Consider the following 21,777-nt stretch of genomic DNA (forward strand, 5'->3'; position numbering starts at 1 on the left):
TGTGCAGCAACCCAAGAACTGGCACTGTACTACTGATTAAAATAAAGGTGGTCTTAAGCATTGTGTAGTAATAAAATATTAGAATGAAGAAGATCTGAAATTCTTACTTTGTTCTTCAAATGCATCATTGATAATGGCAGCTTATCTTCAATGTGGCAACCTAGTATCACTATGCCTACCTGGACTGGTAAAAGAGAAGTACGAGAGTGCTCCAGCTATCTACCAATCAATCTCATTGCAGTTGGCAGTGGCTGCGATGCCTGACTATATACTCCAGGACAGCTGCAACCTTTAAACACTTACTGCACCTTATTGCTGATAATGACACCTTGAGTGCAACCGGGGCAAGGCAGGAAGTGCAAGTCCAGATGTGGGAGCCCCTATTATAAGGATGCAGGCTTGGGCAGTGAGCCTGCTGTATCAGGCACAGCACACTGAAGAGGATTTAGGATCCGTGCTAGTGTAAAATTTCGGCCAGACAGTGTCCACTTATGGGGGTGGACCAGTACGTGGTGAGGAGGCTGGTGAGTGCAGCCTGGAGTCGCTGTCAAAGATCTTGTGCAGTGGCATTTTTAAGGTTCTGACCATCCATTCCCCTTCCAAATTAGATGAAGGATGGGAAAGAGCAGTGATCAGGTTCCCAATGCCATCACATTTACGAAGATCCTAAAACGCAGATGCTGTACACTGAGGCAGGGTGTCTACGTGGACAAGAAAAAAAAATGACCCGGATTTTTCCCGGATTTCACGGTTAAAAACACAATTTCTCCCAGATGAAATTACGTATAAAGCGGGCGAAAATACATCCGTGTTAAGTAACAGTATACTTTCCCTCGGAGCTGTAAAACCTATCAGTCCTTTGAATCGTAAAGGTCTTATACCGGCGGAGGACGTCCCAACACTTTAGGAAACGAAATCCAGGAAAAACAATGCGTTTGGAAAGTTGTTTGATGCGAGACAATATGCACAGAGTTTATTTTCGTATTGCGAAAGTATATACACAAATTACAGCACGGTAGCTTCCGAAACACTAAAATAGAGATTGCGTTGAGCGATGCACTTTTGTCAGCCGGTCATAGCTCATGTCATGTGATCTCGCTAGCGAATGACGGCAGTTATCCGGAGCACAAGACCTAAGAGAAAGACAGGCTGCGGCGTGTACGTTACGAAGGTAGGCCGAATTCGCTCAACTCGGCAAAGTGCGTTTCTACAAAAGTAACGCATATCAAGCCACTATTCGTAATATTTTCTGGTGATCTGTTAGAAATGTAAACAACTGTGACGTCACGCACATCGAATGCACATTAGTTGTTACGGACGTACTGCATAATCTTCGAACTAAAGCCTTTGACACTTTTCGGTGTTGGCACTCTGGTCTGTGCATTGTGTAAATTACCCATTTTCTATGCAACTAAACTTTTATTTTGGTGTTATTCTCTGATTATGTTTCATTGCTGCAGTATTATTCAGCAGTAGTGGATTAAAGTTCTTTGTCAGGGTATCAGATCTTACACATCAAACCTACAAAACTTTAACTGAAATCAAAAACAATGAAAAATCCTGGAATTCTAAAACATTCCCGTGTTTTTCCCGGATGAAAAAATTCCCGGGTTTTTCCCGGATCTCCCGGATGCCCCGGGCCGTATACACCCTGCTGAGGGCTAAGTGAGCACGGCGGAAGGGGTCTCTTCCATTGTCACATATCGAAAATTAAAGAGGGCACTGACGACTAGCAACCACACTGTTCTCTGGAATGGTCTGGCGAAATCAACATGTACTCTTTGGCAGGAGTGGTCAGGGCAGGCTGTGGCTACATGACTGGGGGCACGAGCCAAGCAGTTCCTGATTATGTTCCCTATGGTGGCATTAACACCAGGCCAATAGACAATATGCCATGCTATTGCCTTCATCCTGCAATTTCCCCAATGTGTGGTGTGGAGTAGCTTCAGTACGCAGGGGCAGAGAGTGAGATGAACTACCACCCAGCATTCCCAGCATTCAGAATCATCGATAGCTAACAAAACAACACCATAATGAGAAATAGGTGCACCATTCTGAGTCAGTCCCCTTGGCCAGGTGCTCTGGACAACACCGATGTACAGCAGACAGCACCTGTATAGTAGCGGATCGTGGCCCATTTCCCCTGTTAATTTGCTTGTTGTAACTGGGAACTTGTCAATGTTGTGCCACTGATTTGCTGTTGTGACTCGCCTATCTTTCAAAGTGCTGCTGCGCAGTTGCGCGCGTCCTCTACATGCGGCGCTGTATGCCAGCCGTGCAGCAGCTGCGCCACCTGAGCGGCCAGCCAGCCAGCGGCCGCTAGACTTGGACTTAGTGCTGATTTGAATGTTACCGTGTACACGTGTCTTACTTTGTCTACTTGCTCTGTGACTTACATGTGTTGTGTCGTTTTTGAAATATATGTGTTCAACTTAACATTATAAAAATTGGCGATGAGGTAGTGGATTTTTCCTTTTCATCGTTGACCCACAGGTTTCCATGGCTACTTTAGAGCAACTATTGCAAGGTCTCATTGAACAGCAAACGCTTCTCACATCGGCAATTCGCGATTTCGTCACGGCATCAAATGCGGGGCATTTCTCGTTGTTGTCTATACCTCGTTTGATGTATACCTCCTGTTGAGGACGCATGCAGCACATCCCCGCCGGCCGAGTGCAGCTGTCAATGATGATGTAACTGCAACAGCTGCTGCCACAAATTTTGAAACTCAGGATCCATGCTTCACTGGAATAGCTGCGTGGTAGGAAAGTTCTTGTCACCACTTTTCTGTCATACTTATGGCAGGCAGAATGTAATTCATGAGCACTCAGACTGATGACAACGAAGAGACCAATGGAACAAACAGGCGGTACCTGAGATAGGTGACAGTGGAGTTCATGAAGGGTAGTACAGTCATATCAAGCATGTACACACAGCCCAGGGAGCAATTCAAATAAAAAACACAATATAGGCAGGATCAAAACTCTTACTGATCAATGGCACATACTTAAGTCTTCAATAAACTAGCGAGAAACTGACTGGCAAGTGTCAGGCGGTGGTATTTACCAGCACACTCGCATCAATGAATGGGTCCACATGATATGTCTGTAGTTGCAATGAGACCCCTCGCAGGAGCACACTGCAGCCAGAATATGAAGCCCGGGTATCTCTCACCTGTCCTCCATATCAATACTCAAGCTGGGAGGGGAATTCAAATCACTGTTGGATACTAAATAAACAGATGGCAGAATAAATACAGAATTATAATAAATGGAACAGTGACATTGCTATGCATCACACTCAGGAAGTTGGGAGGATAAGGATGATTGCACTGTTTCAAGCTGATTTCATACTGGATTTATTTACACTCCCTCAGACAGTAAGCTACGTTTTACAATAAATTGTTAACTGTTGCTATCATAAACACCAAAATGTATATGCAGATTTCTCTCTGATATTTGGTGATATCTTTTAGTGAACAACAGTCATCACTTCTATTTAAGAGCAACACTCAATTTCTGGTCTTCTCTATTAAGCTAAACTACAAGTTTTTGAGATTTATCTCCTAATTAATGTAGCATAAGTTACTTATAGAACGCAAGTATTTTCAAGAACCTTATCTGAAAGCACAATATAAGAAAAACAACTTGTAAAAAAATATGAAAGAAGTTAAAAAAAGTTAGTAGTTAAATACTACAATTAAAAACAGGACTACCGTATACAGGAAATGTTTAGAAAGAAACTGATTAGTACATGTATGACATAAACAAGAAGTGTTTGGCATATTGACACAGTAAGAATTAGGGCAGCAAATGCACATAATAAAAATCCACTGCAAGTCAAGAATTAGACAGGAAATTATTAGTAGGGATTAATGAAAAAAAGTGAACCTGTAAAGGTACAGGATCGATCTTCTTCTTGACAGATTGAATGCTTATGCTTCTTTGCTACAACAAAGCAGCACTGCTGATGGGGATGCCCCACAGACCTAGAAGGCCTAGGTTGGCATCTGGACATTGTGTGGTGTAAAGAAGGGAGAGCGTTGCACCAAAGACATCACGTGAGTAAGACTTGCATGCATGTGAGCAAAGTGATTGTGGTTAAAATGGTAATTATGAAGCACAAGATTAATTTCATATTGTGGGAGTTATTTTTTATATATACAGCAACCCTACCATAAGAAATCGGCAATGGTAATTAGTATAAGATTGTGACAAATAAGTAATTGTAATCGTGGTGTGGGGGGGATCAGAACAAGTAGGAACGTGATACTCGAAATTAAAGTGAAATAAGGTTACTGTGTCATAAAAAAGTGTTTAGATATTGCAACCTCTTTATTATTATTAGAAAATTTTGGACGGGATGAGTTACAAAATAATGGGGGAGAATAGATAGGCACGGGTCATAAGCACACAGTAAGAACTTTAGTTATTGGTACCTTGGGAGTAAGTTCGTCCTCCAAAACTGGCTACTTATGAACGTCTGATGCCTAATTTTCCAATTAGCCAGACTATACCAATTAATAATCAAATATAAACCAATAAATAATATGGAGTGGTATTGCACAAACAACAAAGGAAGATCGATAAAAATATTAAAAAATGACAGGATTAAACTACTGGTACTTATTCTGTCTTTCCAACCCCTTTAATGTTTCACTGTTTTCATTTGTCTCCAGAATCTCTTGACCCCACAGTGTGCATATACCACTTCACTTTTTGCTTGACTGCACATAATACTGATAAATTTTATTTATTATTACTAAAAATTAACAAAAGCTGTCACAACAACCCAGTAGGTTTTTTAATTGATTAATAAACTGACAAATGAGGGGTGTAAAAGAATATGATTACAAGGAGACGGAAAAGCTGGCCAGTGCTTACCTTCAACAGACAAAATATTTACGTATAACTGTGTCTATCGGCAGTACTTGGAATTTCACCCCATCCAGGTCTCCTTCCAATATTGCAATTTTCTCAGGTGAATTTTACTTTTGATAAAATTATATTATGTCTCTCAAGCCTACTAATCAGTTGTGGTTCCACTAACTGATCAATTCATCAGTTGAGCTCAATGTTAGAGCATTGGTTTATTTGTTTCTAAAACATGCATAACGATGAAAAGGTATTGCTACGTTTCACTATGCACAATGTCTCTGGTATTTCACTGGCAAATAAGTTGGAAAAAATATCGCAGAGTAACTGTCAACAATACTAACCGAAGTCAAACACAACTTCTTGTGATACAATATATGTACTGAATGAAGGATTATCCTGCACTACCAGAAATGTGTAGTTAAAGTATTTACATACTCACCCATAGCATTGCTGTTTAGAAGAAAAACTCCAGAACTATTATTGTTCTCATCAAGAAGTAAAAAGAAAGGATGAGAGCCATACAGATTTTTCTGTAAACAACAGATAAATTACATAAATGATTCGGTTCCAAGCTGTCACAAAGAACTACATATTGAATATTGAAAAGTAAATTTTACACAAGAGAATAAAATAAATACATAAATTGTAAAATATTGAGGATGTACATGTCACATGGGATACACTATACAAATGCACAAGCTACAAACTGAAAGTGGTCTAGGACTTAATCAGCTTCAAGGACTACACAACTTACTTTAATCAAAGAAGATCCTTCTATATCAGTTTAGTAAAGGCATGTACACAAGGAAAATTCTTGTAAAAAAAAAGTGGAACAAATCAACACTGAAAAACCAGCTACCATTCTCAGGTAAAAAGTATTTTTAAACTGAATAGGCTAAATTTTTTTAAGTGTAACATGGTTTAATAAACCTAAATTACTTGTGTTCTACCAATGCAAAGTGAGTTTTGCACTGCAATTCAAATTAGAAATTTTATAAAGACATCCACGTAGATGCAACAGCACTTAACGTGAGTGCAAGTACAGTTCCAGATCTGTGGTTTCATAGATACAAACAAATACCACTGCCTTAGTTGTGCAAACACAACATTCTTAATTATTTGTATAAATGAATAAGCTGTAGTCAGAGACTGAATGCAGAGCTGCTCATGCAGCTAAATCTATGATGTTATATCCTAGCCAGTAATGCCACCCGAGCCCGCTGCCAAAAGGTTGGCAGCATCAAAGTCCGGATGCCGTCCGCATAAGCAGCGCCAGCGAGACAGGAAATCGCCGCAAGTCTGCGCGCGCCACCGCTGGCTTCTGGTTTCTTAAGCGCTGGAGTCGCGAGCGCTAGGACAGTTCTGTATTCGCCGCTCAGTTGTATACTCGCCACCGAATTGTGTACTTGCTAGTCAGTTGTGTGTTCATCGCAGCAGAGTTGTTGTTTGTCGTCAGCCGATGCTGACCTAGCCGCTCCGACTCGAACTAGACAGATTTCTGTAGACACGGAGTTCACTACTGTGTTTCTGTATCTTCGTTAATAAAGATAAGTACCGACTTTTATTTAATCAGAGTGTTTGGGTTTTCATCTTTCTGTTCACTGTTCCAGCGGACCGGTCGGCCCGCTATTAAAAGTGTGGCGGTGACTTCGTAAGCCGTTTCTACAGCGAATTGTTTGTCGCTACGAACGCCGCCACAAAATATGAAATGTTTAAATATGCACTGTTTTATTAATTTACTAAATGAAAATAATAATATTAAGAGTTGGGTAATGGTTAAAAAATTAAACATTTCTTCCTTCTGTTCGTGCGTTGTTCTCCAACTTGATTACTTAATGTACTTGTTACAAATACAACTGTGGGTGCCATGTATGTCAAGACTGACTGTGTGAACAACTGAATTTTATTTTTCAAGAAAGATATGTTAATAATCTGCAAAATATTAAACACTTATACCAAACTATATAACATATATTATCAGGAAGTAAGAAAGCACCTCTCCAATACTCAAGCATACTTCTTACAGTGCTGGAATAGATTCATACTTCAAAAATTACAAAGCATCTTCATTCATGGATTATCCAACTAAAACAAAATAAGTAATTAGTATGTAAAATTATAAATAATGTAGCAACCAGTTGCGGAAATATAATTTATTTATCTTGTTGCAGATTGATTTCGACTGATATCTGTCACCATCGGTGCATTTTTCTAACCGATACAAGCCATAAGTAGAAGTACTGTTCTTCATGATAGAAATCTGCCAAGACAGTGTGAAGGGTAGCGGAGGAGGAAGTATCTAGTGACAGTAATGGCTGTGAAGAAGAAGGTCGTGGCAGGTGTCGGGCCAGTGGGATGTTGGCAGTATGCCAATGGGCTCGGCTACGTCGGCAGGGAAGCGATGGGCTAATAGCACGTTGGCTCGAAAGCCATAGGCCCAGCCAGATGAATGTCAGGCCTGCGGGATGATGGTTGGGAAATGACAAACTAGGCTTGATGCTGATGCACCAGTGGGACATCTGCAGGATGCAGATGGGCTTGGTCAGATGTTGCTGCACTGGTGGGTGTCAGAAAGGTGTCGACATTGTGGCTATAAGTGACGGACAGGTGGGACTTGCCCAGCTGTCGATATGCAGGTGAGATGTCAACAGAGTTGTTGAAGGTCTCGGATGAGAGCAACAGCGAAAGTGTCACTTATGATGATGAACAGCAAGCAAGTTAGTGATACAGAAGTTCAATCTTCCATTGTATGAGCACAGGAACTGCACTGACAATGTCGAAGGTGATAAAGCTATACTGAACGAGGGTTGGGGGGAAGGGAATTGCAACCATTGTAAGTGGTGCACAGAGATAAGTACCTTCACTGGGAGAGCACAGCAGAAAGTCTAACCGTCATTGGTTGGACAAAATCCACTCCTCATCAACAGGTTTTTATGTCGTGGCTCAGACAGCCACCCCAAATAATGTGTCCCAATTAACAAGAAATAAAAGAACTCCGTTTACACTCATACTGAATACAACAAAACAGTCATTTGGACATGAATACACACTTGGTTCCAATCTGCTGATAAGTCACTAACACTGCACTAGGAGAATTCTTACAATGACAATGTTAGCACACCCATATCTGTGTAGCACAGTAGGAATTGAGGATGGTCTAATAGAGAGGTCCCCGCAAGGCGGTAACTCGTAGCTGGTAGGAGACAAATGTAGCTGCTGGGAATAAATCCTTCTGTCAGATGGACCTATGATGCGACCCGACAATGAGGGAGTGACGGTGAGATGCACACAGACTGACCGCGCAGGTGCAGCTGATGTCAGGCCCAGCGTGGAGAAACTTTTATGAGATGTGGAGTGGTGGCTTGGACTCATATTATAGAGTGAAATCAGTAATTGTTTCTTAACTTAGATTCTGTTATTGATTTATAAACAAATATAAATTCTGTACTAATTATAAACATTTGGAAGATGAAACACTAGCATTCTTAAAGGACCTATTTGGCTCTATTCGAAAACATGTTAGCAAAGCCAGCCCTTAGTTAATTCCAAAATAGTTAAGTTTTGTCAAAAGTATTGTTTGCATAACTATATTTGTTAATTTCATGATTTAAGCAAATAATTTGGCCTAACCCTTGTAATAGAAGAAACTGTTAAAAGGAACAAATTTTTTGATGTATTCAGTTAACTTAATGAGTTAAGTTTTAATTGTAATTTCTGTAAATTTAACTTTGAACAATGTGTAGTTTCAGTACCTATTACTGTGATGATATATAAGGGCCCAATTTTTGGTCACGAGACAGTCAGTCCACGGCCGAGTTTCAAATGAGGAATCTGTGTTGCTTAGAATGACAACAATGCATCAACTTAACAGTGAAATAAGTGTTACACCAATAGGCCGTGTGTTAAAACACTGACAGTGTCTGCTCCATATGTACCTTTCTATTCTTCAAGAACTGTGAACTTTGTGGTAGTGGTTTTACTGCTTGTAGATGTTCAACAGTAAACTATTGTAGCAGTATGTGGAGGTTTGCCTGCTAACTAATAATGAGGCTTATCAAAGGTTAAACAATAATGAACTGGCCAAACAACTGTGTATTATTGGGGGGTTGTGAACAGTGAAATTAAAGAACAGTGAAAAGCAACTGTGAACGTGTCTGCAACATTATTTAAAGTAGTCTGTTTTGTACTTCCACACCCCATCTTTCAGCCAGTGTAGCAATGCAGTATGTCGACACCGAGGACAACAATTGAAGAACTGGGAATGGCAGTCAGTGCTATTACCTGGAGCAACTCCCAGTGCCAACTTACTCTGGTCGGCCAGGTAGCATCCTTTACAACTACATGGTCTGGTTGGCATGTGATCATGGAAGAGAATAGGTGACTGCATTTGCAGCACTGATTGCAACACCTCTAGCAGACAAGCTGGTGCCATATATTACTGTGGCAGCTGTGGGACATGTGGTCGATAACAAATACGGTGTGTTTATGTTTGTGTTCATACTGTTTACCCAGCATCTCCGGGACAGTGTTGCCAGCAGCCTGCAGAGTTGGGCCCACAATACATGTCTGTGTTGTGTACCAGTAGATCCCAGGGGGCTACTATACAGGCTTTTCAGTAGCTGCAGGGGCAACAATCTGGATGGTTGACTGATCTGGCCTTGTAGCATTAGTCAACACAGCCTTGCTGTATTGGTACTGTGAATGGTTGAAATAAGTGGAAAGTACAGCCATTACATTTTCCAAGGAGATGCAGCTCTACTGTATTGTTTAATGGTGATGGCATCCACTTGCGTAAAATATTTTGAAAGTAAAATAGTCCCACATCCAGATATCTGGGTAGGATTACTAGAAGAAGAAGAAGAAGAAGAAGAAGGGGAGGGAGGGAGGGAGGGAGGGAGAGAGAATCTTGACATCATTCAAAACAAACCTGGCAATAGTTTTCATAGTCAGGACGGTCTGATGAGGCCTACCACATACTTCTTCCACTTCTTCCCTATGACAACCTCTTCATCTCAGAGTATCGTTTACGTGCAATATCCTAAAACATTTGTTGGAGAGATTCCAACCTCTGTCTTCTACCACAAGTTTTTACCTTCAATATCTCCCTCAAGTACTATGAAAGTTATGATGTCTTAACACAGAGTTCATCATTTTGTCCCTTCATCTAGTCACTGTTTTCCACATATTTCTTTCCTCACTGATTGCAAAAAAACCTCATTTATCTTATCAGTTCACATGATTTTTAATGCTACCACAACACCTTTTGGCCAGGAACACCCTCTTTCCTTGCTTTGCCCATTATGTGTTGTGTTGCATTTCTTCCAAGGTAGCAAAAGTCCTTCTTTTCAGCTACTTCTCATCCCCAATCGTGATGTTAAGTTTTCTGATAATTTCATTTCTGCTACTCCTCATCACTTTTTATCTGTATTTACTTCAGTCTCAATTCATGGTGTGTGCCAATTAAACTGTTCATTCCATCTAGTGCTGCATATGATGAGGAGATAGAAGAAATTATTCTGATGGTTAAAGGAGATGAAAATTCAATTGTGATGGAGACTAAAATTTAACAGCAATAAAAAGAAGAAATGGACAAGTAGAGGAGAACGTGGACTGAGTGAAAGGGGTAAAAAGGAAAGAAGTCTAGCAGAATTTTGTGAAGAGTATAATTTAATTATTGCTAAAATTTTCTTTTGAGAATCATGACAGATCAACATACATGTGGAAGAAACCTGGAGACACCAGGTTTCAGACAGAATACATAATAGTAAGACAGAGATTTCGGAACCAGATTAAAAAAACAGGTGCAGTGGGGATTCTGACCATTATTTATTGGTATGACCTGCATAGTAAAACTGAAGAAATTCCAGAAAGATGGGAAATTATGGAGATGAAAACAGGATAAATTGAAAGGACCAGACATAATTAAAAGTTTCAAAGGCTTCGTTAGCCAAAGATTGAGTGAAACCAGAGAAAGGTAGCAGAGGGTCAAGTAGGCAAAAAGAAAAAGCCCAATAGAAATCCTTGGATAACATACAAAATACTGAATTTAACTGGCAAAAGGAGAAAATATGAAAATGAAGCAAATGAAACAGACAGGGATTGACTAAAAGTGAAATATGGCAAAGCATGAATCACTAGAAGAAACACAGATGCTGGCAATAGGAAAATGAGAGAGATGTGTGGAGAAAGGAGAAGCAGCTGTATGACTATCAAGAGCTCAGGTGGAAAGCCAATATGAAGCAAAGAAGAGAACGCAGAAGGGATATAAAGCAAAAATACTTGAAGAGAATTTTACAGAAAGGGATGAGGGAGTAGATGAAGATCAGATGGGGGACGAAATATTGTTGTTGTTGTTGTGGTCTTCAGTCCTGAGACTGGTTTGATGCAGCTCTCCATGCTACTCTATCCTGTGCAAGCCTCTTCATCTCCCAGTACCTACTGCAGCCTACATCCTTCTGAATCTACTTCGTGTATTCATCTCTTGGTCTCCTCCTACGATTTTTACCCTCCACACTGCCCTCCAATACTAAATTGGTGATCCCTTGATGCCTCAGAACATGTCCTACCAACCGATCCTTTTTTCTAGTCAAGTTGTGCCACAAGCTCCTCTTCTCCCCAATTCTATTCAATACCTCCTCATTAGTTATGTTATCTACCCACCTTATCTTCAGCATTCTTCTGTAGCACCACATTTCAAAAACTTCTATTCTCTTCTTGTCTAAGCTATTTATCGTCCACATTTCACTTCCATACATGGCTACACTCCATACAAATACTTTCAGAAGCGACTTCCTGCATTTAAATCTATACTCAATGTTAACAAATTTTTCTTCTTCAGAAATGCTTTCCTTGCCATTGCCAGTCTACATTTTATATCCCCTCTACTTCAACCATCATCAGTTATTTTGCTCCCCAAATAGCAAAACTCCTTTACTACTTTAAGTGTCTCATTTCCTAATCTAATTCCCTCAGCATCACCCGACTTAATTCAACTACGAGGGCAGTTCAATAAGTAATGCAACACATTTTTTTTCTGAAACAGGGGTTGTTTTATTCAGCATTGAAATACACCAGGTTATTCCCCAATCTTTTAGCTACACAACACTATTTTTCAACGTAATCGCTATTCAATGCTACGGCCTTACGCCACCTTGAAATGAGGGCCTGTATGCCTGCACGGTACCATTCCACTGGTCGATGTCGGAGCCAACGTCGTACTGCATCAATAACTTCTTCATCATCCGCGTAGTGCCTCCCACGGATTGCGTCCTTCATTGGGCCAAACATATGGAAATCCGACGGTGCGAGATCGGGGCTGTAGGGTGCATGAGGAAGAACAGTCCACTGAAGTTTTGTGAGCTCCTCTCGGGTGCGAAGACTTGTGTGAGGTCTTGCGTTGTCATGAAGAAGGAGAAGTTCACTCTGATTTTTGTGCCTACGAACACGCTGAAGTCGTTTCTTCAATTTCTGAAGAGTAGCACAATACACTTCAGAGTTGATCGTTTGACCATGGGGAAGGACATCGAACAGAATAACCCCTTCAGCGTCCCAGAAGACTGTAACCATGACTTTACCGGCTGAGGGTATGGCTTTAAACTTTTTCTTGGTAGGGGAGTGGGTGTGGCGCCACTCCATTGATTGCCGTTTTGTTTCAGGTTCGAAGTGATGAACTCATGTTTCATCGCCTGTAACAATCTTTGACAAGAAATTGTCACCCTCAGCCTCATGACGAGCAAGCAATTCCGCACAGATGGTTCTCCTTTGCTCTTTATGGTGTTCGGTTAGACAACGAGGGACCCAGCGGGAACAAACCTTTGAATATCCCAACTGGTGAACAATTGTGACAGCACTACCAACAGAGATGTCAAGTTGAGCACTGAGTTGTTTGATGGTGATCCGTCGATCATCTCGAACGAGTGTGTTCGCACGCTCCGCCATTGCAGGAGTCACAGCTGTGCACGGCCGGCCTGCACGCGGGAGATCAGACAGTCTTGCTTGACCTTGCGGCGATGACACACGCTTTGCCCAACGACTCACCGTGCTTTTGTCCACTGCCAGATCACCGTAGACATTCTGCAAGTGCCTATGAATATCTGAGATGCCCTGGTTTTCCGCCAAAAGAAACTCGATCACTGCCCGTTGTTTGCAACGCACATTCGTTACAGACGCCATTTTAACAGCTCCGTACAGCGCTGCCACCTGTCGGAAGTCAATGAAACTATACGAGACGAAGCGGGAATGTTTGAAAATATTCCACAAGAAATTTCCGGTTCTTTCAACCAAAATTGGCCGAGAAAAAAAATGTGTTGCATTACTTATTGAACTGCCCTCGTACATTCCATTATCCTCGTTTTGCTTTAGTTGATGTTCATCTTATACCATCCTTTCAAGACACTGTTCATTCCATTCAACTGCCCTTCCAAGTCCTTTGCTGTCTCTGACAGAATTACAATGTCATCGGCGAACCTCAAAGTTTTTATTTCTTCTCCATGGATTTGAATACCTACTCCGAACTTTTCCTTTGTTTCCTTTACTGCTTGCTCAATATACAGATTGAATAGCATCGGGGAAAGGCTACAACCCTGTCTCACTCCCTTCCCAACCACTGCCTCCCTTTCATGTTCCTCGACTCTTATAACTGCCATCTGGTTTCTGTACAAATTGTAAATAGCCTTTCACTCCATGTATTTTACCCCTGCCACATTCAGAATATGAAAGAGAGTATTCCAGTCAACATTGTCAAACGTTTTTTCTAAGTCTACAAATGCTAGAAACATAGGTTTGCCTTTTCTTAATCTTTCTTCTAAGATAAGTCGTACGGTCAGTATTGCCTCACGTGTTCCAACATTTCTACGGAATCCAAACTGATCTTCCCCGAGGTCGGCTTCTATCAGTTTTTCCATTCGTCTGTAAAGAATTCGAGTTAGTATTTTGCAGCTGTGACTTATTAAACTGATAGTTCGGTAATTTTCACATCTGTCAACACCTGCTTTCTTTGGGATTGGGATTATTGCGAGAAGTATTTCACAGACCACTGGAAGACGTAAGTCAAAACAAGGACCTGGAGTAGATGATATTTCCTTAGAATTTTTTTGCCATGATGAAACTATTCCACCTGGTATGCCAGATATATGAGGTAAGCAAAATATCCTCAGACCTCAAGAATACTGTAATGATTCCAATACTAATGAAGGCACGTGTAGCAAGGAGTGAATATTAAAGAAGTTTCAGCTTAATAAATCAGGGTTGCAAAATACTCACATAGATTATTTACAGAAGAATGGAAAAATTGGTAGAAACAGATCTCAGGGAAGATAAATTTGGATTCCTGAGAAATAAAGGAACACATGAGGCAATACTGAAACTTCAACTTACTTTAGAATAGGGCTTCCCAACGTGTGGTCCACGGACCCCTTAGGGATGATCCGCCGGCTCTTTCTAGGGGGTCCGCAGCCACCTTCCACCAAATCGTGTAAAATAATGAGTAAAATTACTGAATAAAAATGTGAAAACCAAATTCATCACCTTTTTTTGTGTGAAAAAAGTGTACTTTTACTTCAGGTTGTATGTCCAAGCAGCCTTTGTGGTTCCTAAGTGAGAACGCATACACAGTTTAGTGCCGGAGAATGCGGCTTCTCTGATCGACTGTTTTGCAACAATATGGGGGTCGTTTGTGCGCCAGCTCATGGCGCTAGATGCTATGAAACCTTTTACGCATGTGCGGAGCGAGCTTTGTCGACCAATCACAGCGCTCGCTGGCACGTATGCGACCCCAGGCATCATTAAATGTTAAACTTGCTTTGTCAGTGCACTACCTATTTCATAAGTCGATTTTTGACCAGTTTATTACTTCTAACATGGATCGGTGGCTGAAGTCAGGATCTTTGAAGAAGGGTGCAGTTTCTCCATCGCCTTCACAACAAGGGAAGTTTCCAGTTGAAATGAATGAGGAGGGAGGACGACCAAAGGAAGAACAATCACAAGAAGCTCCACAGCTGGATTTATTATGTGAAAACGCTGCAAGTACTCCATTGGTTGCAATATCCTGTGGAAGTGGAATAACCATGAAGCGCAAGTACAATGAAAGCTATTTAGAAATGGGCTTTATGGAAACAAAGGAGGTTAAAGCTCAGTGCGTAATTTGTGCGCGAGTCCTTCTGAACAGTTCAATGATTCCAGTTAAATTGTGCTGTCATTTTAAAGGTTGTTGTTGTTGTTGTTGTTGTAGTCTTCAGTCCTGAGACTGGTTTGATGCAGCTCTCCATGCTACTCTATCCTGTGCAAGCTTCTTCATCTCCCAGTACCTACTGCAACCTACATCCTTCTGAATCTGCTTAGTGTATTCATCTCTTGGTCTCTCTCTACGATTTTTACCCTCCACGCTGCCCTCCAATGCTAAATTTGTGATCCCTTGATGCCTCAAAACATGTCCTACCAACCGATCCCTTCTTCTAGTCAAGTTGTGCCACAAACTTCTCTTCTCCCCAATCCTATTCAATACCTCCTCATTAGTTATGTGATCTACCCACCTTATCTTCAGCATTCTTCTGTAGCACCACATTTCGAAAGCTTCTATTCTCTTCTTGTCCAAACTGGTTATCGTCCATGTTTCACTTCCATACATGGCTACATTCCATACAAATACTTTCAGAAATGTCTTCCTGACACTTAAATCTATACTCGATGTTAAAAAATTTCTCTTCTTCAGAAACGATTTCCTTGCCATTGCCAGTCTACATTTTATATCCTCTCTACTTCGACCATCATCAGTTATTTTACTCCCTAAATAGCAAAACTCCTTTACTACTTTAAGTGTCTCTTTTCCTAATCTAATTCCCTCAGCATCGCCCGATTTAATTTGACTACATTCCATTATCCTCGTTTTGCTTTTGTTGATGTTCATCTTATATCCTCCTTTCAAGACACTGTCTATTTTGAAGGTACTCACCAAGATTTCCAGGCTAAAGACATCGATTTTTTCAAAAGGAAGAGTGCTGAACTAGCTGCTTCTCAGTATTGCATGAAAACTCATGCAAAAACAATTAATGAAAATTCATTAAAAGCTTCTCTCTTGGTTAGTTATCAAGTGGCAAAAACAGGGAAAGCTCATACCATTGCAGAAAATCTCATAAAGCCGTGTGTTAATGATATTGTTTCTTGCATGCTAGACGAAAGGCAGTGAATCTTGTATCTTCGGTGCCATTATCAAACAATACTGTCAAGAGATGCATCGTTGACATGTCAAATGATGTGAAAGAGTCTTGTTTCTCGCATCCAACACAATTCATTTTCTCTGCAGATAGATGAATCCACCGATGTTGCAGGATTAGCAATTTTATTGGTTTTTATCTGTTATGAATATTATGGATGTTTTGAGTAGGACCTCTTATTGTGCAGACCACTACCAGCCAACACAACAGGTGCTGAAATATTCCGTCTATTGGATGATTTTTTAAGGACTAATGAAGTTTTATGGTCTAATTGCATAGATGTGTGCACAGATGGTGCAAAAGCTATGACGGTCCTACAGTCGGAGCAATAACGAAAATAAAAGAAAATGCCAAGAATTGCAGCAGTAGTCATTGTGCTCTCCACAGATATGCTTTAGCTACGAAACAAATGCCTGTTTCGTTCAACAAAGTTTTAGATGAATCCGTTCAAATCATTAACTACATAAAATCAAGGCCGTTGAAGTCAAGACTTTTCACAATACTGTGTGAAGATGTGGGAAGCCTTTATCGTTCCCTGCTTCTCCACACAGAAGTGAGGTGGCTCTCACATGGGAATGCACTCTCTCGATTGTATGAATTAAGATTGTAAGTCTTAGCTTTCCTTTTGGAGCATAACACCAAATTATTTGTCAGATATTTTCTCCAAAATGATCGAAATGAATATTTCACTCCAAGGGCAAAGTGAAACAAAGGTCACTGCTATCCACAAAGTTCGAGCATTCAAGAGGAAAATCAATATTTGGGCAGAGAGTGTCGAGGAGGGGGAGGTCGAGTGTTTTCCTCTTCTCAAGGAGTTTTTGAAAAACAAAACACTAGCACTTGGGAAGAATTTCTTTCATCAAATCCTGGAACATCTCTTAAGCTTGATGTCATTGTTGGAGCATTATTTCCCAACAGCTGAAGATGAGAAGCTGCAAAGCTGCAGAAATACAAATGGGTGGTCAACCCATTCACTGTATCCAAAAGGCCAAACATTCTATCATCAAATAAATATGAGTTGTTGATAGAAATTGGCACAGACCCTACCTCGAAATCAAGTTTTGACATTGACGGTTACTCACACTTTTGGATCCGTTTGGATAACAAGAAATACTACCCCCTTGTTGAAAAGGCAAAACATGTACTTCTTCCATTTGCCACAACATACATGTGTGAATCTGGATTCTCGATCTATGCTGCCCACAAAACTAAGTACTGAAGCTGTCTAGATGCGGAAACAGACATCCGTCTCCAGTTGTCAAGAATTGAACCCAACTTTTCAAAATTGTGTCAGCAGAAGCACCCTCAATCATCACATTAGGATTCCATTATTATTCCTACAGACTCATCAATAGTAAAGAAGAAAGCATTTTTCTTCATAGATGCTCAGTGAACGCACCTGAACTATAACTCTGTAGGAATTTTGTTTCTGTCTTCTATCATTTACAAAATAATTATTAATTGAATTCTGTTGGCATTGATATTTTTGTTACGAAAATTAAAATGATCTCTAAAGCTACTTTCTTTTCTTTATAATATATTCCGTTCTCTCAGTTAAAAATGTGTCTGCCAATACTTCAATTACAATTACTTGCTATTACTCTGACACTATATTGAGGCAACTGGCTGCGAGCGTAAACTAATGAGGACTTTTCACGTGCCACCTTGTAAAAGGTAAACCTCCTCTGCCTGAATTGTTTCCTTTGAGAAAAAAAGTCTTACGTTGTGTGAAATGCTTTGTCTTCTTATATAGAAATAAGAGAGTCTGTTTTTTGTTTACAGTCGAGGCTGACTGCCACGATATAGTGTCCAAGTAGTAGTTGAAGTTGTCAGCTGTGGTTAAACTGTTGCCACGCCACCTGCCAGTTGCCAGCTACCAACTGACAGTACACTGATGCAAACGCCACCTGCTAGCTGCCGGCTTTGGACTGACAGCAGCCGTTCAGTAGATACTCAAAGACGAAAAAATAACTAGACTTTCCAAGCTGTTTACATGGGCATGAAAATCGATTGTGGAACTGGAAAATGGCTTTATAAAATCAGATTTCCAGAATCTGATTTTGAACTGTTTACCTGGCCAACCAAAAGCGGAACTGGGACATCAGCTTACGAAATCCGGTTTTGGAAATGCTTGTAAACTGGGTGAATGTATTCCCACACATTCCACAACAGATGTCATAATAGTCCTTTAAAGGCAATCCCTTGGCCTCTTTTCTTTTGTGACGTGTTTGTGTCCCGAACCATGGGTCTGCCTCTTTTCTTCACAGCCGTGTGGAATGGCCGCGCAGTCTAAGGCGCCATGTCGTCATGGATTGCGCGGCCGCTCCCGCTGGAGATTCGAGTCTTCCCTCGAGCTTGTGTGTGTGTGTGTGTGTGTGTGTGTGTGTGTGTGTGTGTGTGTGTGTGTTTTGTCCTTAGCAGAAGTTAAACTTAGGTTAATAGTGTGCAAGACTAGGGACTGATGAGCTCAGCAGTTAAGTCCCATAGACTTTACATGCATTTGAACATTTTTCTTCGGATTTCACAAAAAAACCACACACACACACACACACACACACACACACACACACACACACACACACACACACACACACCTGTTACGGAATATGCATGCTCCTTATACAACAGTAGTCAAACAGTGGAAGTGAACAGACCACAAGTGGCAGCTTGTCAACAGTGAACAGATTGAACGTGATGTTGATTACTCTTGGAGGAAGCCAGCTCCAACGTGTGAAATGTCAATTACCAAGTAATTTTAATCAGGCTATAGTGTGTTGAACAAAGGGAGTAAATCCACTAGTAAGTGTCTGGATACAGTGGGAATTCAGATTGGATCATTAATTTCAAGTTGTTTTCATTCATCTCTAAACCAAAGAGTATTGATACTTCAGGGGGGGGGGGGGGGGGGGGGCGTCATTGGGAACATGGCACTTGCATTTAAAAGCTTTCAGTTCCCATGGGTCATGCTATGAAATTTAAAGTTACTGTGCTCTTGACTGACTAGGGATCCGCCATGGATTTTCGACTGAAGAAGGTGTCTGGCAGCTGAAAAGGTTGGGAAGCCCTGCCTTAGAAGATAGACTGAAGAAAGGCAAATCCGCATGTATAGTATTTGTAGATTTTGAGAAAGCTTTTTAAAGTACTGACTGGAGTATTCTCTTTTAAAATCATAAGGGAAGCATGGATAAAGTACAGGGAGTGAAAGATTGTCTACAGCTTGTTAAAAAATCAGACTACAGTTATAGGAACTGAAGGGTATGAAAGTGAAGCAGCAGTTGAGAAGAGATTAGGACAAGTTTGTAGCCTACCCCAATGTAATTCAATCTGTGCACAGAGCAAGCTGTGAAGGAAACCAAGGAGAAATTTCAAAATTAATAGTTCACAGAGAAGAAGCAAAAACTTTGAGGTTTGCCAATGACATTGCAATTCATGCAGAGATCACAAAGGACTTGGAAGAGCAGCTGACAGAATGGATGGCATCTTGAAAAGAGGTTAAAATATGAACATCACCAAAAGAAAAACAAAGATAATGGAACGCAGTTGAATTAGATCAAGGAGTTAAATTAGGAAATGGGACACTAAAAACAGTAAATGAGGTTTTTTTATACGGGCAGCAAAAGAAGTGACAATGAGCAAATTAGAGGGGACAAAAAATGTGGACTTAAAGAGGTAAAAAGAAGTTCTGAAAAGGAGAAATTTATCAATACCAAAAATAATGTTCAGAATTTGTTTCTGAAAGTATCTGTCTGGAGTGTAACCTTGCATGGAAGTAAAACATGGACAATAGACAATTAAGACAAGAGAAAAAGTTTTAAATGTGGTGGTACAGGAGAGAGTTGAATGTTAGATGGATAACTACAATAACTACTGAGGAGATAAGAAATGTATAGCTCCAATCGACTAAGAAAAGGGATTGGTTGATATAAAACATACTATAGCATCAAAGAATCATCAATTTGATAATGCAAGGTAGAGTGGGGGGGATTGCAGAAGTAGACCAGAGTTTGAGCAGACTAAGCAAGTTGAAATAGATTTAGATTGGAATAGTTATGCAGAAATGAAGAGGCTTGCACAGGATAGACTACTGTGGACAGCTGCATCAAAATACAACACCAAGAAAGGAGGCATTAGCACAAAACACTTATTTGGAGTTCAAGTTCAATATAACACTCTTAGGCCATCATCAACAACTGAATGTTGTAACCACAGATGTGATTAACACAAGCATTACTAATAAATAAACAGAAGATACCTAAAATGATGAGCTGTAGTGTTTACAAAGGAATATACTACTTTTCTATGTCATGCAGAAAACACTACATTTAACAAAAAGTGAAAACATTTTTATATTATGTGCACATTAGTCAATTTGCATTAAATAGAAAAAGACAGAGATAAGAATATATCCAACAAATAACTGAGGACATTGGATGAAGAGGTTGGCACAGGAGAGGAAGCTGTGGTGGGGCCCCATCAAACCAGTGAAAAGATGACTGGAAAAACTTGACATCAATAAATATAGGATACAGAATGTCAGCTTGGCTTTAAATAACCAAACACAATTCTTCCTTGGTTAAATTGCTTCAGTTATGCAAATCTTTGATTACAATAGTAAATTCAACTTTATTTTCCATTTCCTGTCAAACTGACTTCCCCATAACCAAAAAAGTAACACTTCACTTTGCAAACACTCTGACATCTCATCATTTAATGTATCTTGTGTATATGTACCAATAACAGCTGTGTAAACAGCACATTATTTTAAGTGTAATTGCAACATACAGTTGTTACCACGTGATGGCATCAGAAGCTGAAAACTGATCTAATAAACAACATTTTAAAATGTTTCCATTTTAACAATATTGCTATCTACTAGTGGAGAGAGAGAGAGAGAGAGAGAGAGAGAGAGAGAGAGAGAGAGAGAGAGAGAGAGAGACTAACTTTATTTTAGGACTACGCAGTTTTGTCAGGACAATGTAGCCGAGTGTGTTTTATTAATTAACTAGAAGCACACTGTACAACAGCTCAGCAAAAATCTCAGTCTTTTTTTTATTTTATTTTTTTTTTATATAAGCCTGTCAACTGCTCAGTACCTCAACTATGTGATATGTGGTTACCTTTACTCCTTCCATTATTTGTATTTTACCCAGAACTTTCCACGATCATATGATCATATTCATCTTGGCAGGTATATTAATTTTCTACATCAAGTCAAATTTAGGAATTCAATTCATAATAGCCAGTCCATTAACTTAAATGAAATTTCTGAACCTTCACATCTAACAATTTTTTTCATGTTGTGTGCCATAGCCCACAATATAATTCTATTTTACACCTTAGCTGCTGCTAATGAGTATGCAATGTTGTTCTCACTTGTGCCTACTACAACAGTGGTTATGTATTAAAATGACTGATGCAAATTTGCAACACACACACAGGATGACATGGTAAAATTATGATGCTAAGAGTAGCACTTGAAAATGGCTGCATGTCAAAATCAGCTGATTTTGTAATATAAAGGACAGTGATTGTATAGCAGCCAGGTTAAACAACAAAACTGTCTTCACATGTAGGTAAGTTGTTGCACATTAATCCTTCACATGGAGACTACGACACATAACTAATGCAGTTAATGAAGGCAAAGATAGTGTTACACATTGTTTAATATGTTACACTAATATATACCTCCC

The 21,777-nt window shown here is 40.1% G+C and overlaps 1 protein-coding gene across 1 annotated transcript in view; it reads right to left on the minus strand.

The window, feature by feature from the left end:
• Positions 1 to 21,777, minus strand: part of LOC126473741 (lysosomal alpha-glucosidase-like) — a 134,026-nt gene that overhangs the window by 90,629 nt on the left and 21,620 nt on the right. The window contains exon 4 of the mRNA XM_050100989.1: positions 5,317 to 5,407. Within this exon, the coding sequence (XP_049956946.1) occupies positions 5,317 to 5,407 (91 nt within the window). The remainder of the gene's footprint in view (positions 1 to 5,316; positions 5,408 to 21,777) is intronic.

This window comes from Schistocerca serialis, chromosome 4 (genome assembly GCF_023864345.2).
Source record: "Schistocerca serialis cubense isolate TAMUIC-IGC-003099 chromosome 4, iqSchSeri2.2, whole genome shotgun sequence".
Classification (NCBI taxonomy): domain Eukaryota; kingdom Metazoa; phylum Arthropoda; class Insecta; order Orthoptera; family Acrididae; genus Schistocerca; species Schistocerca serialis.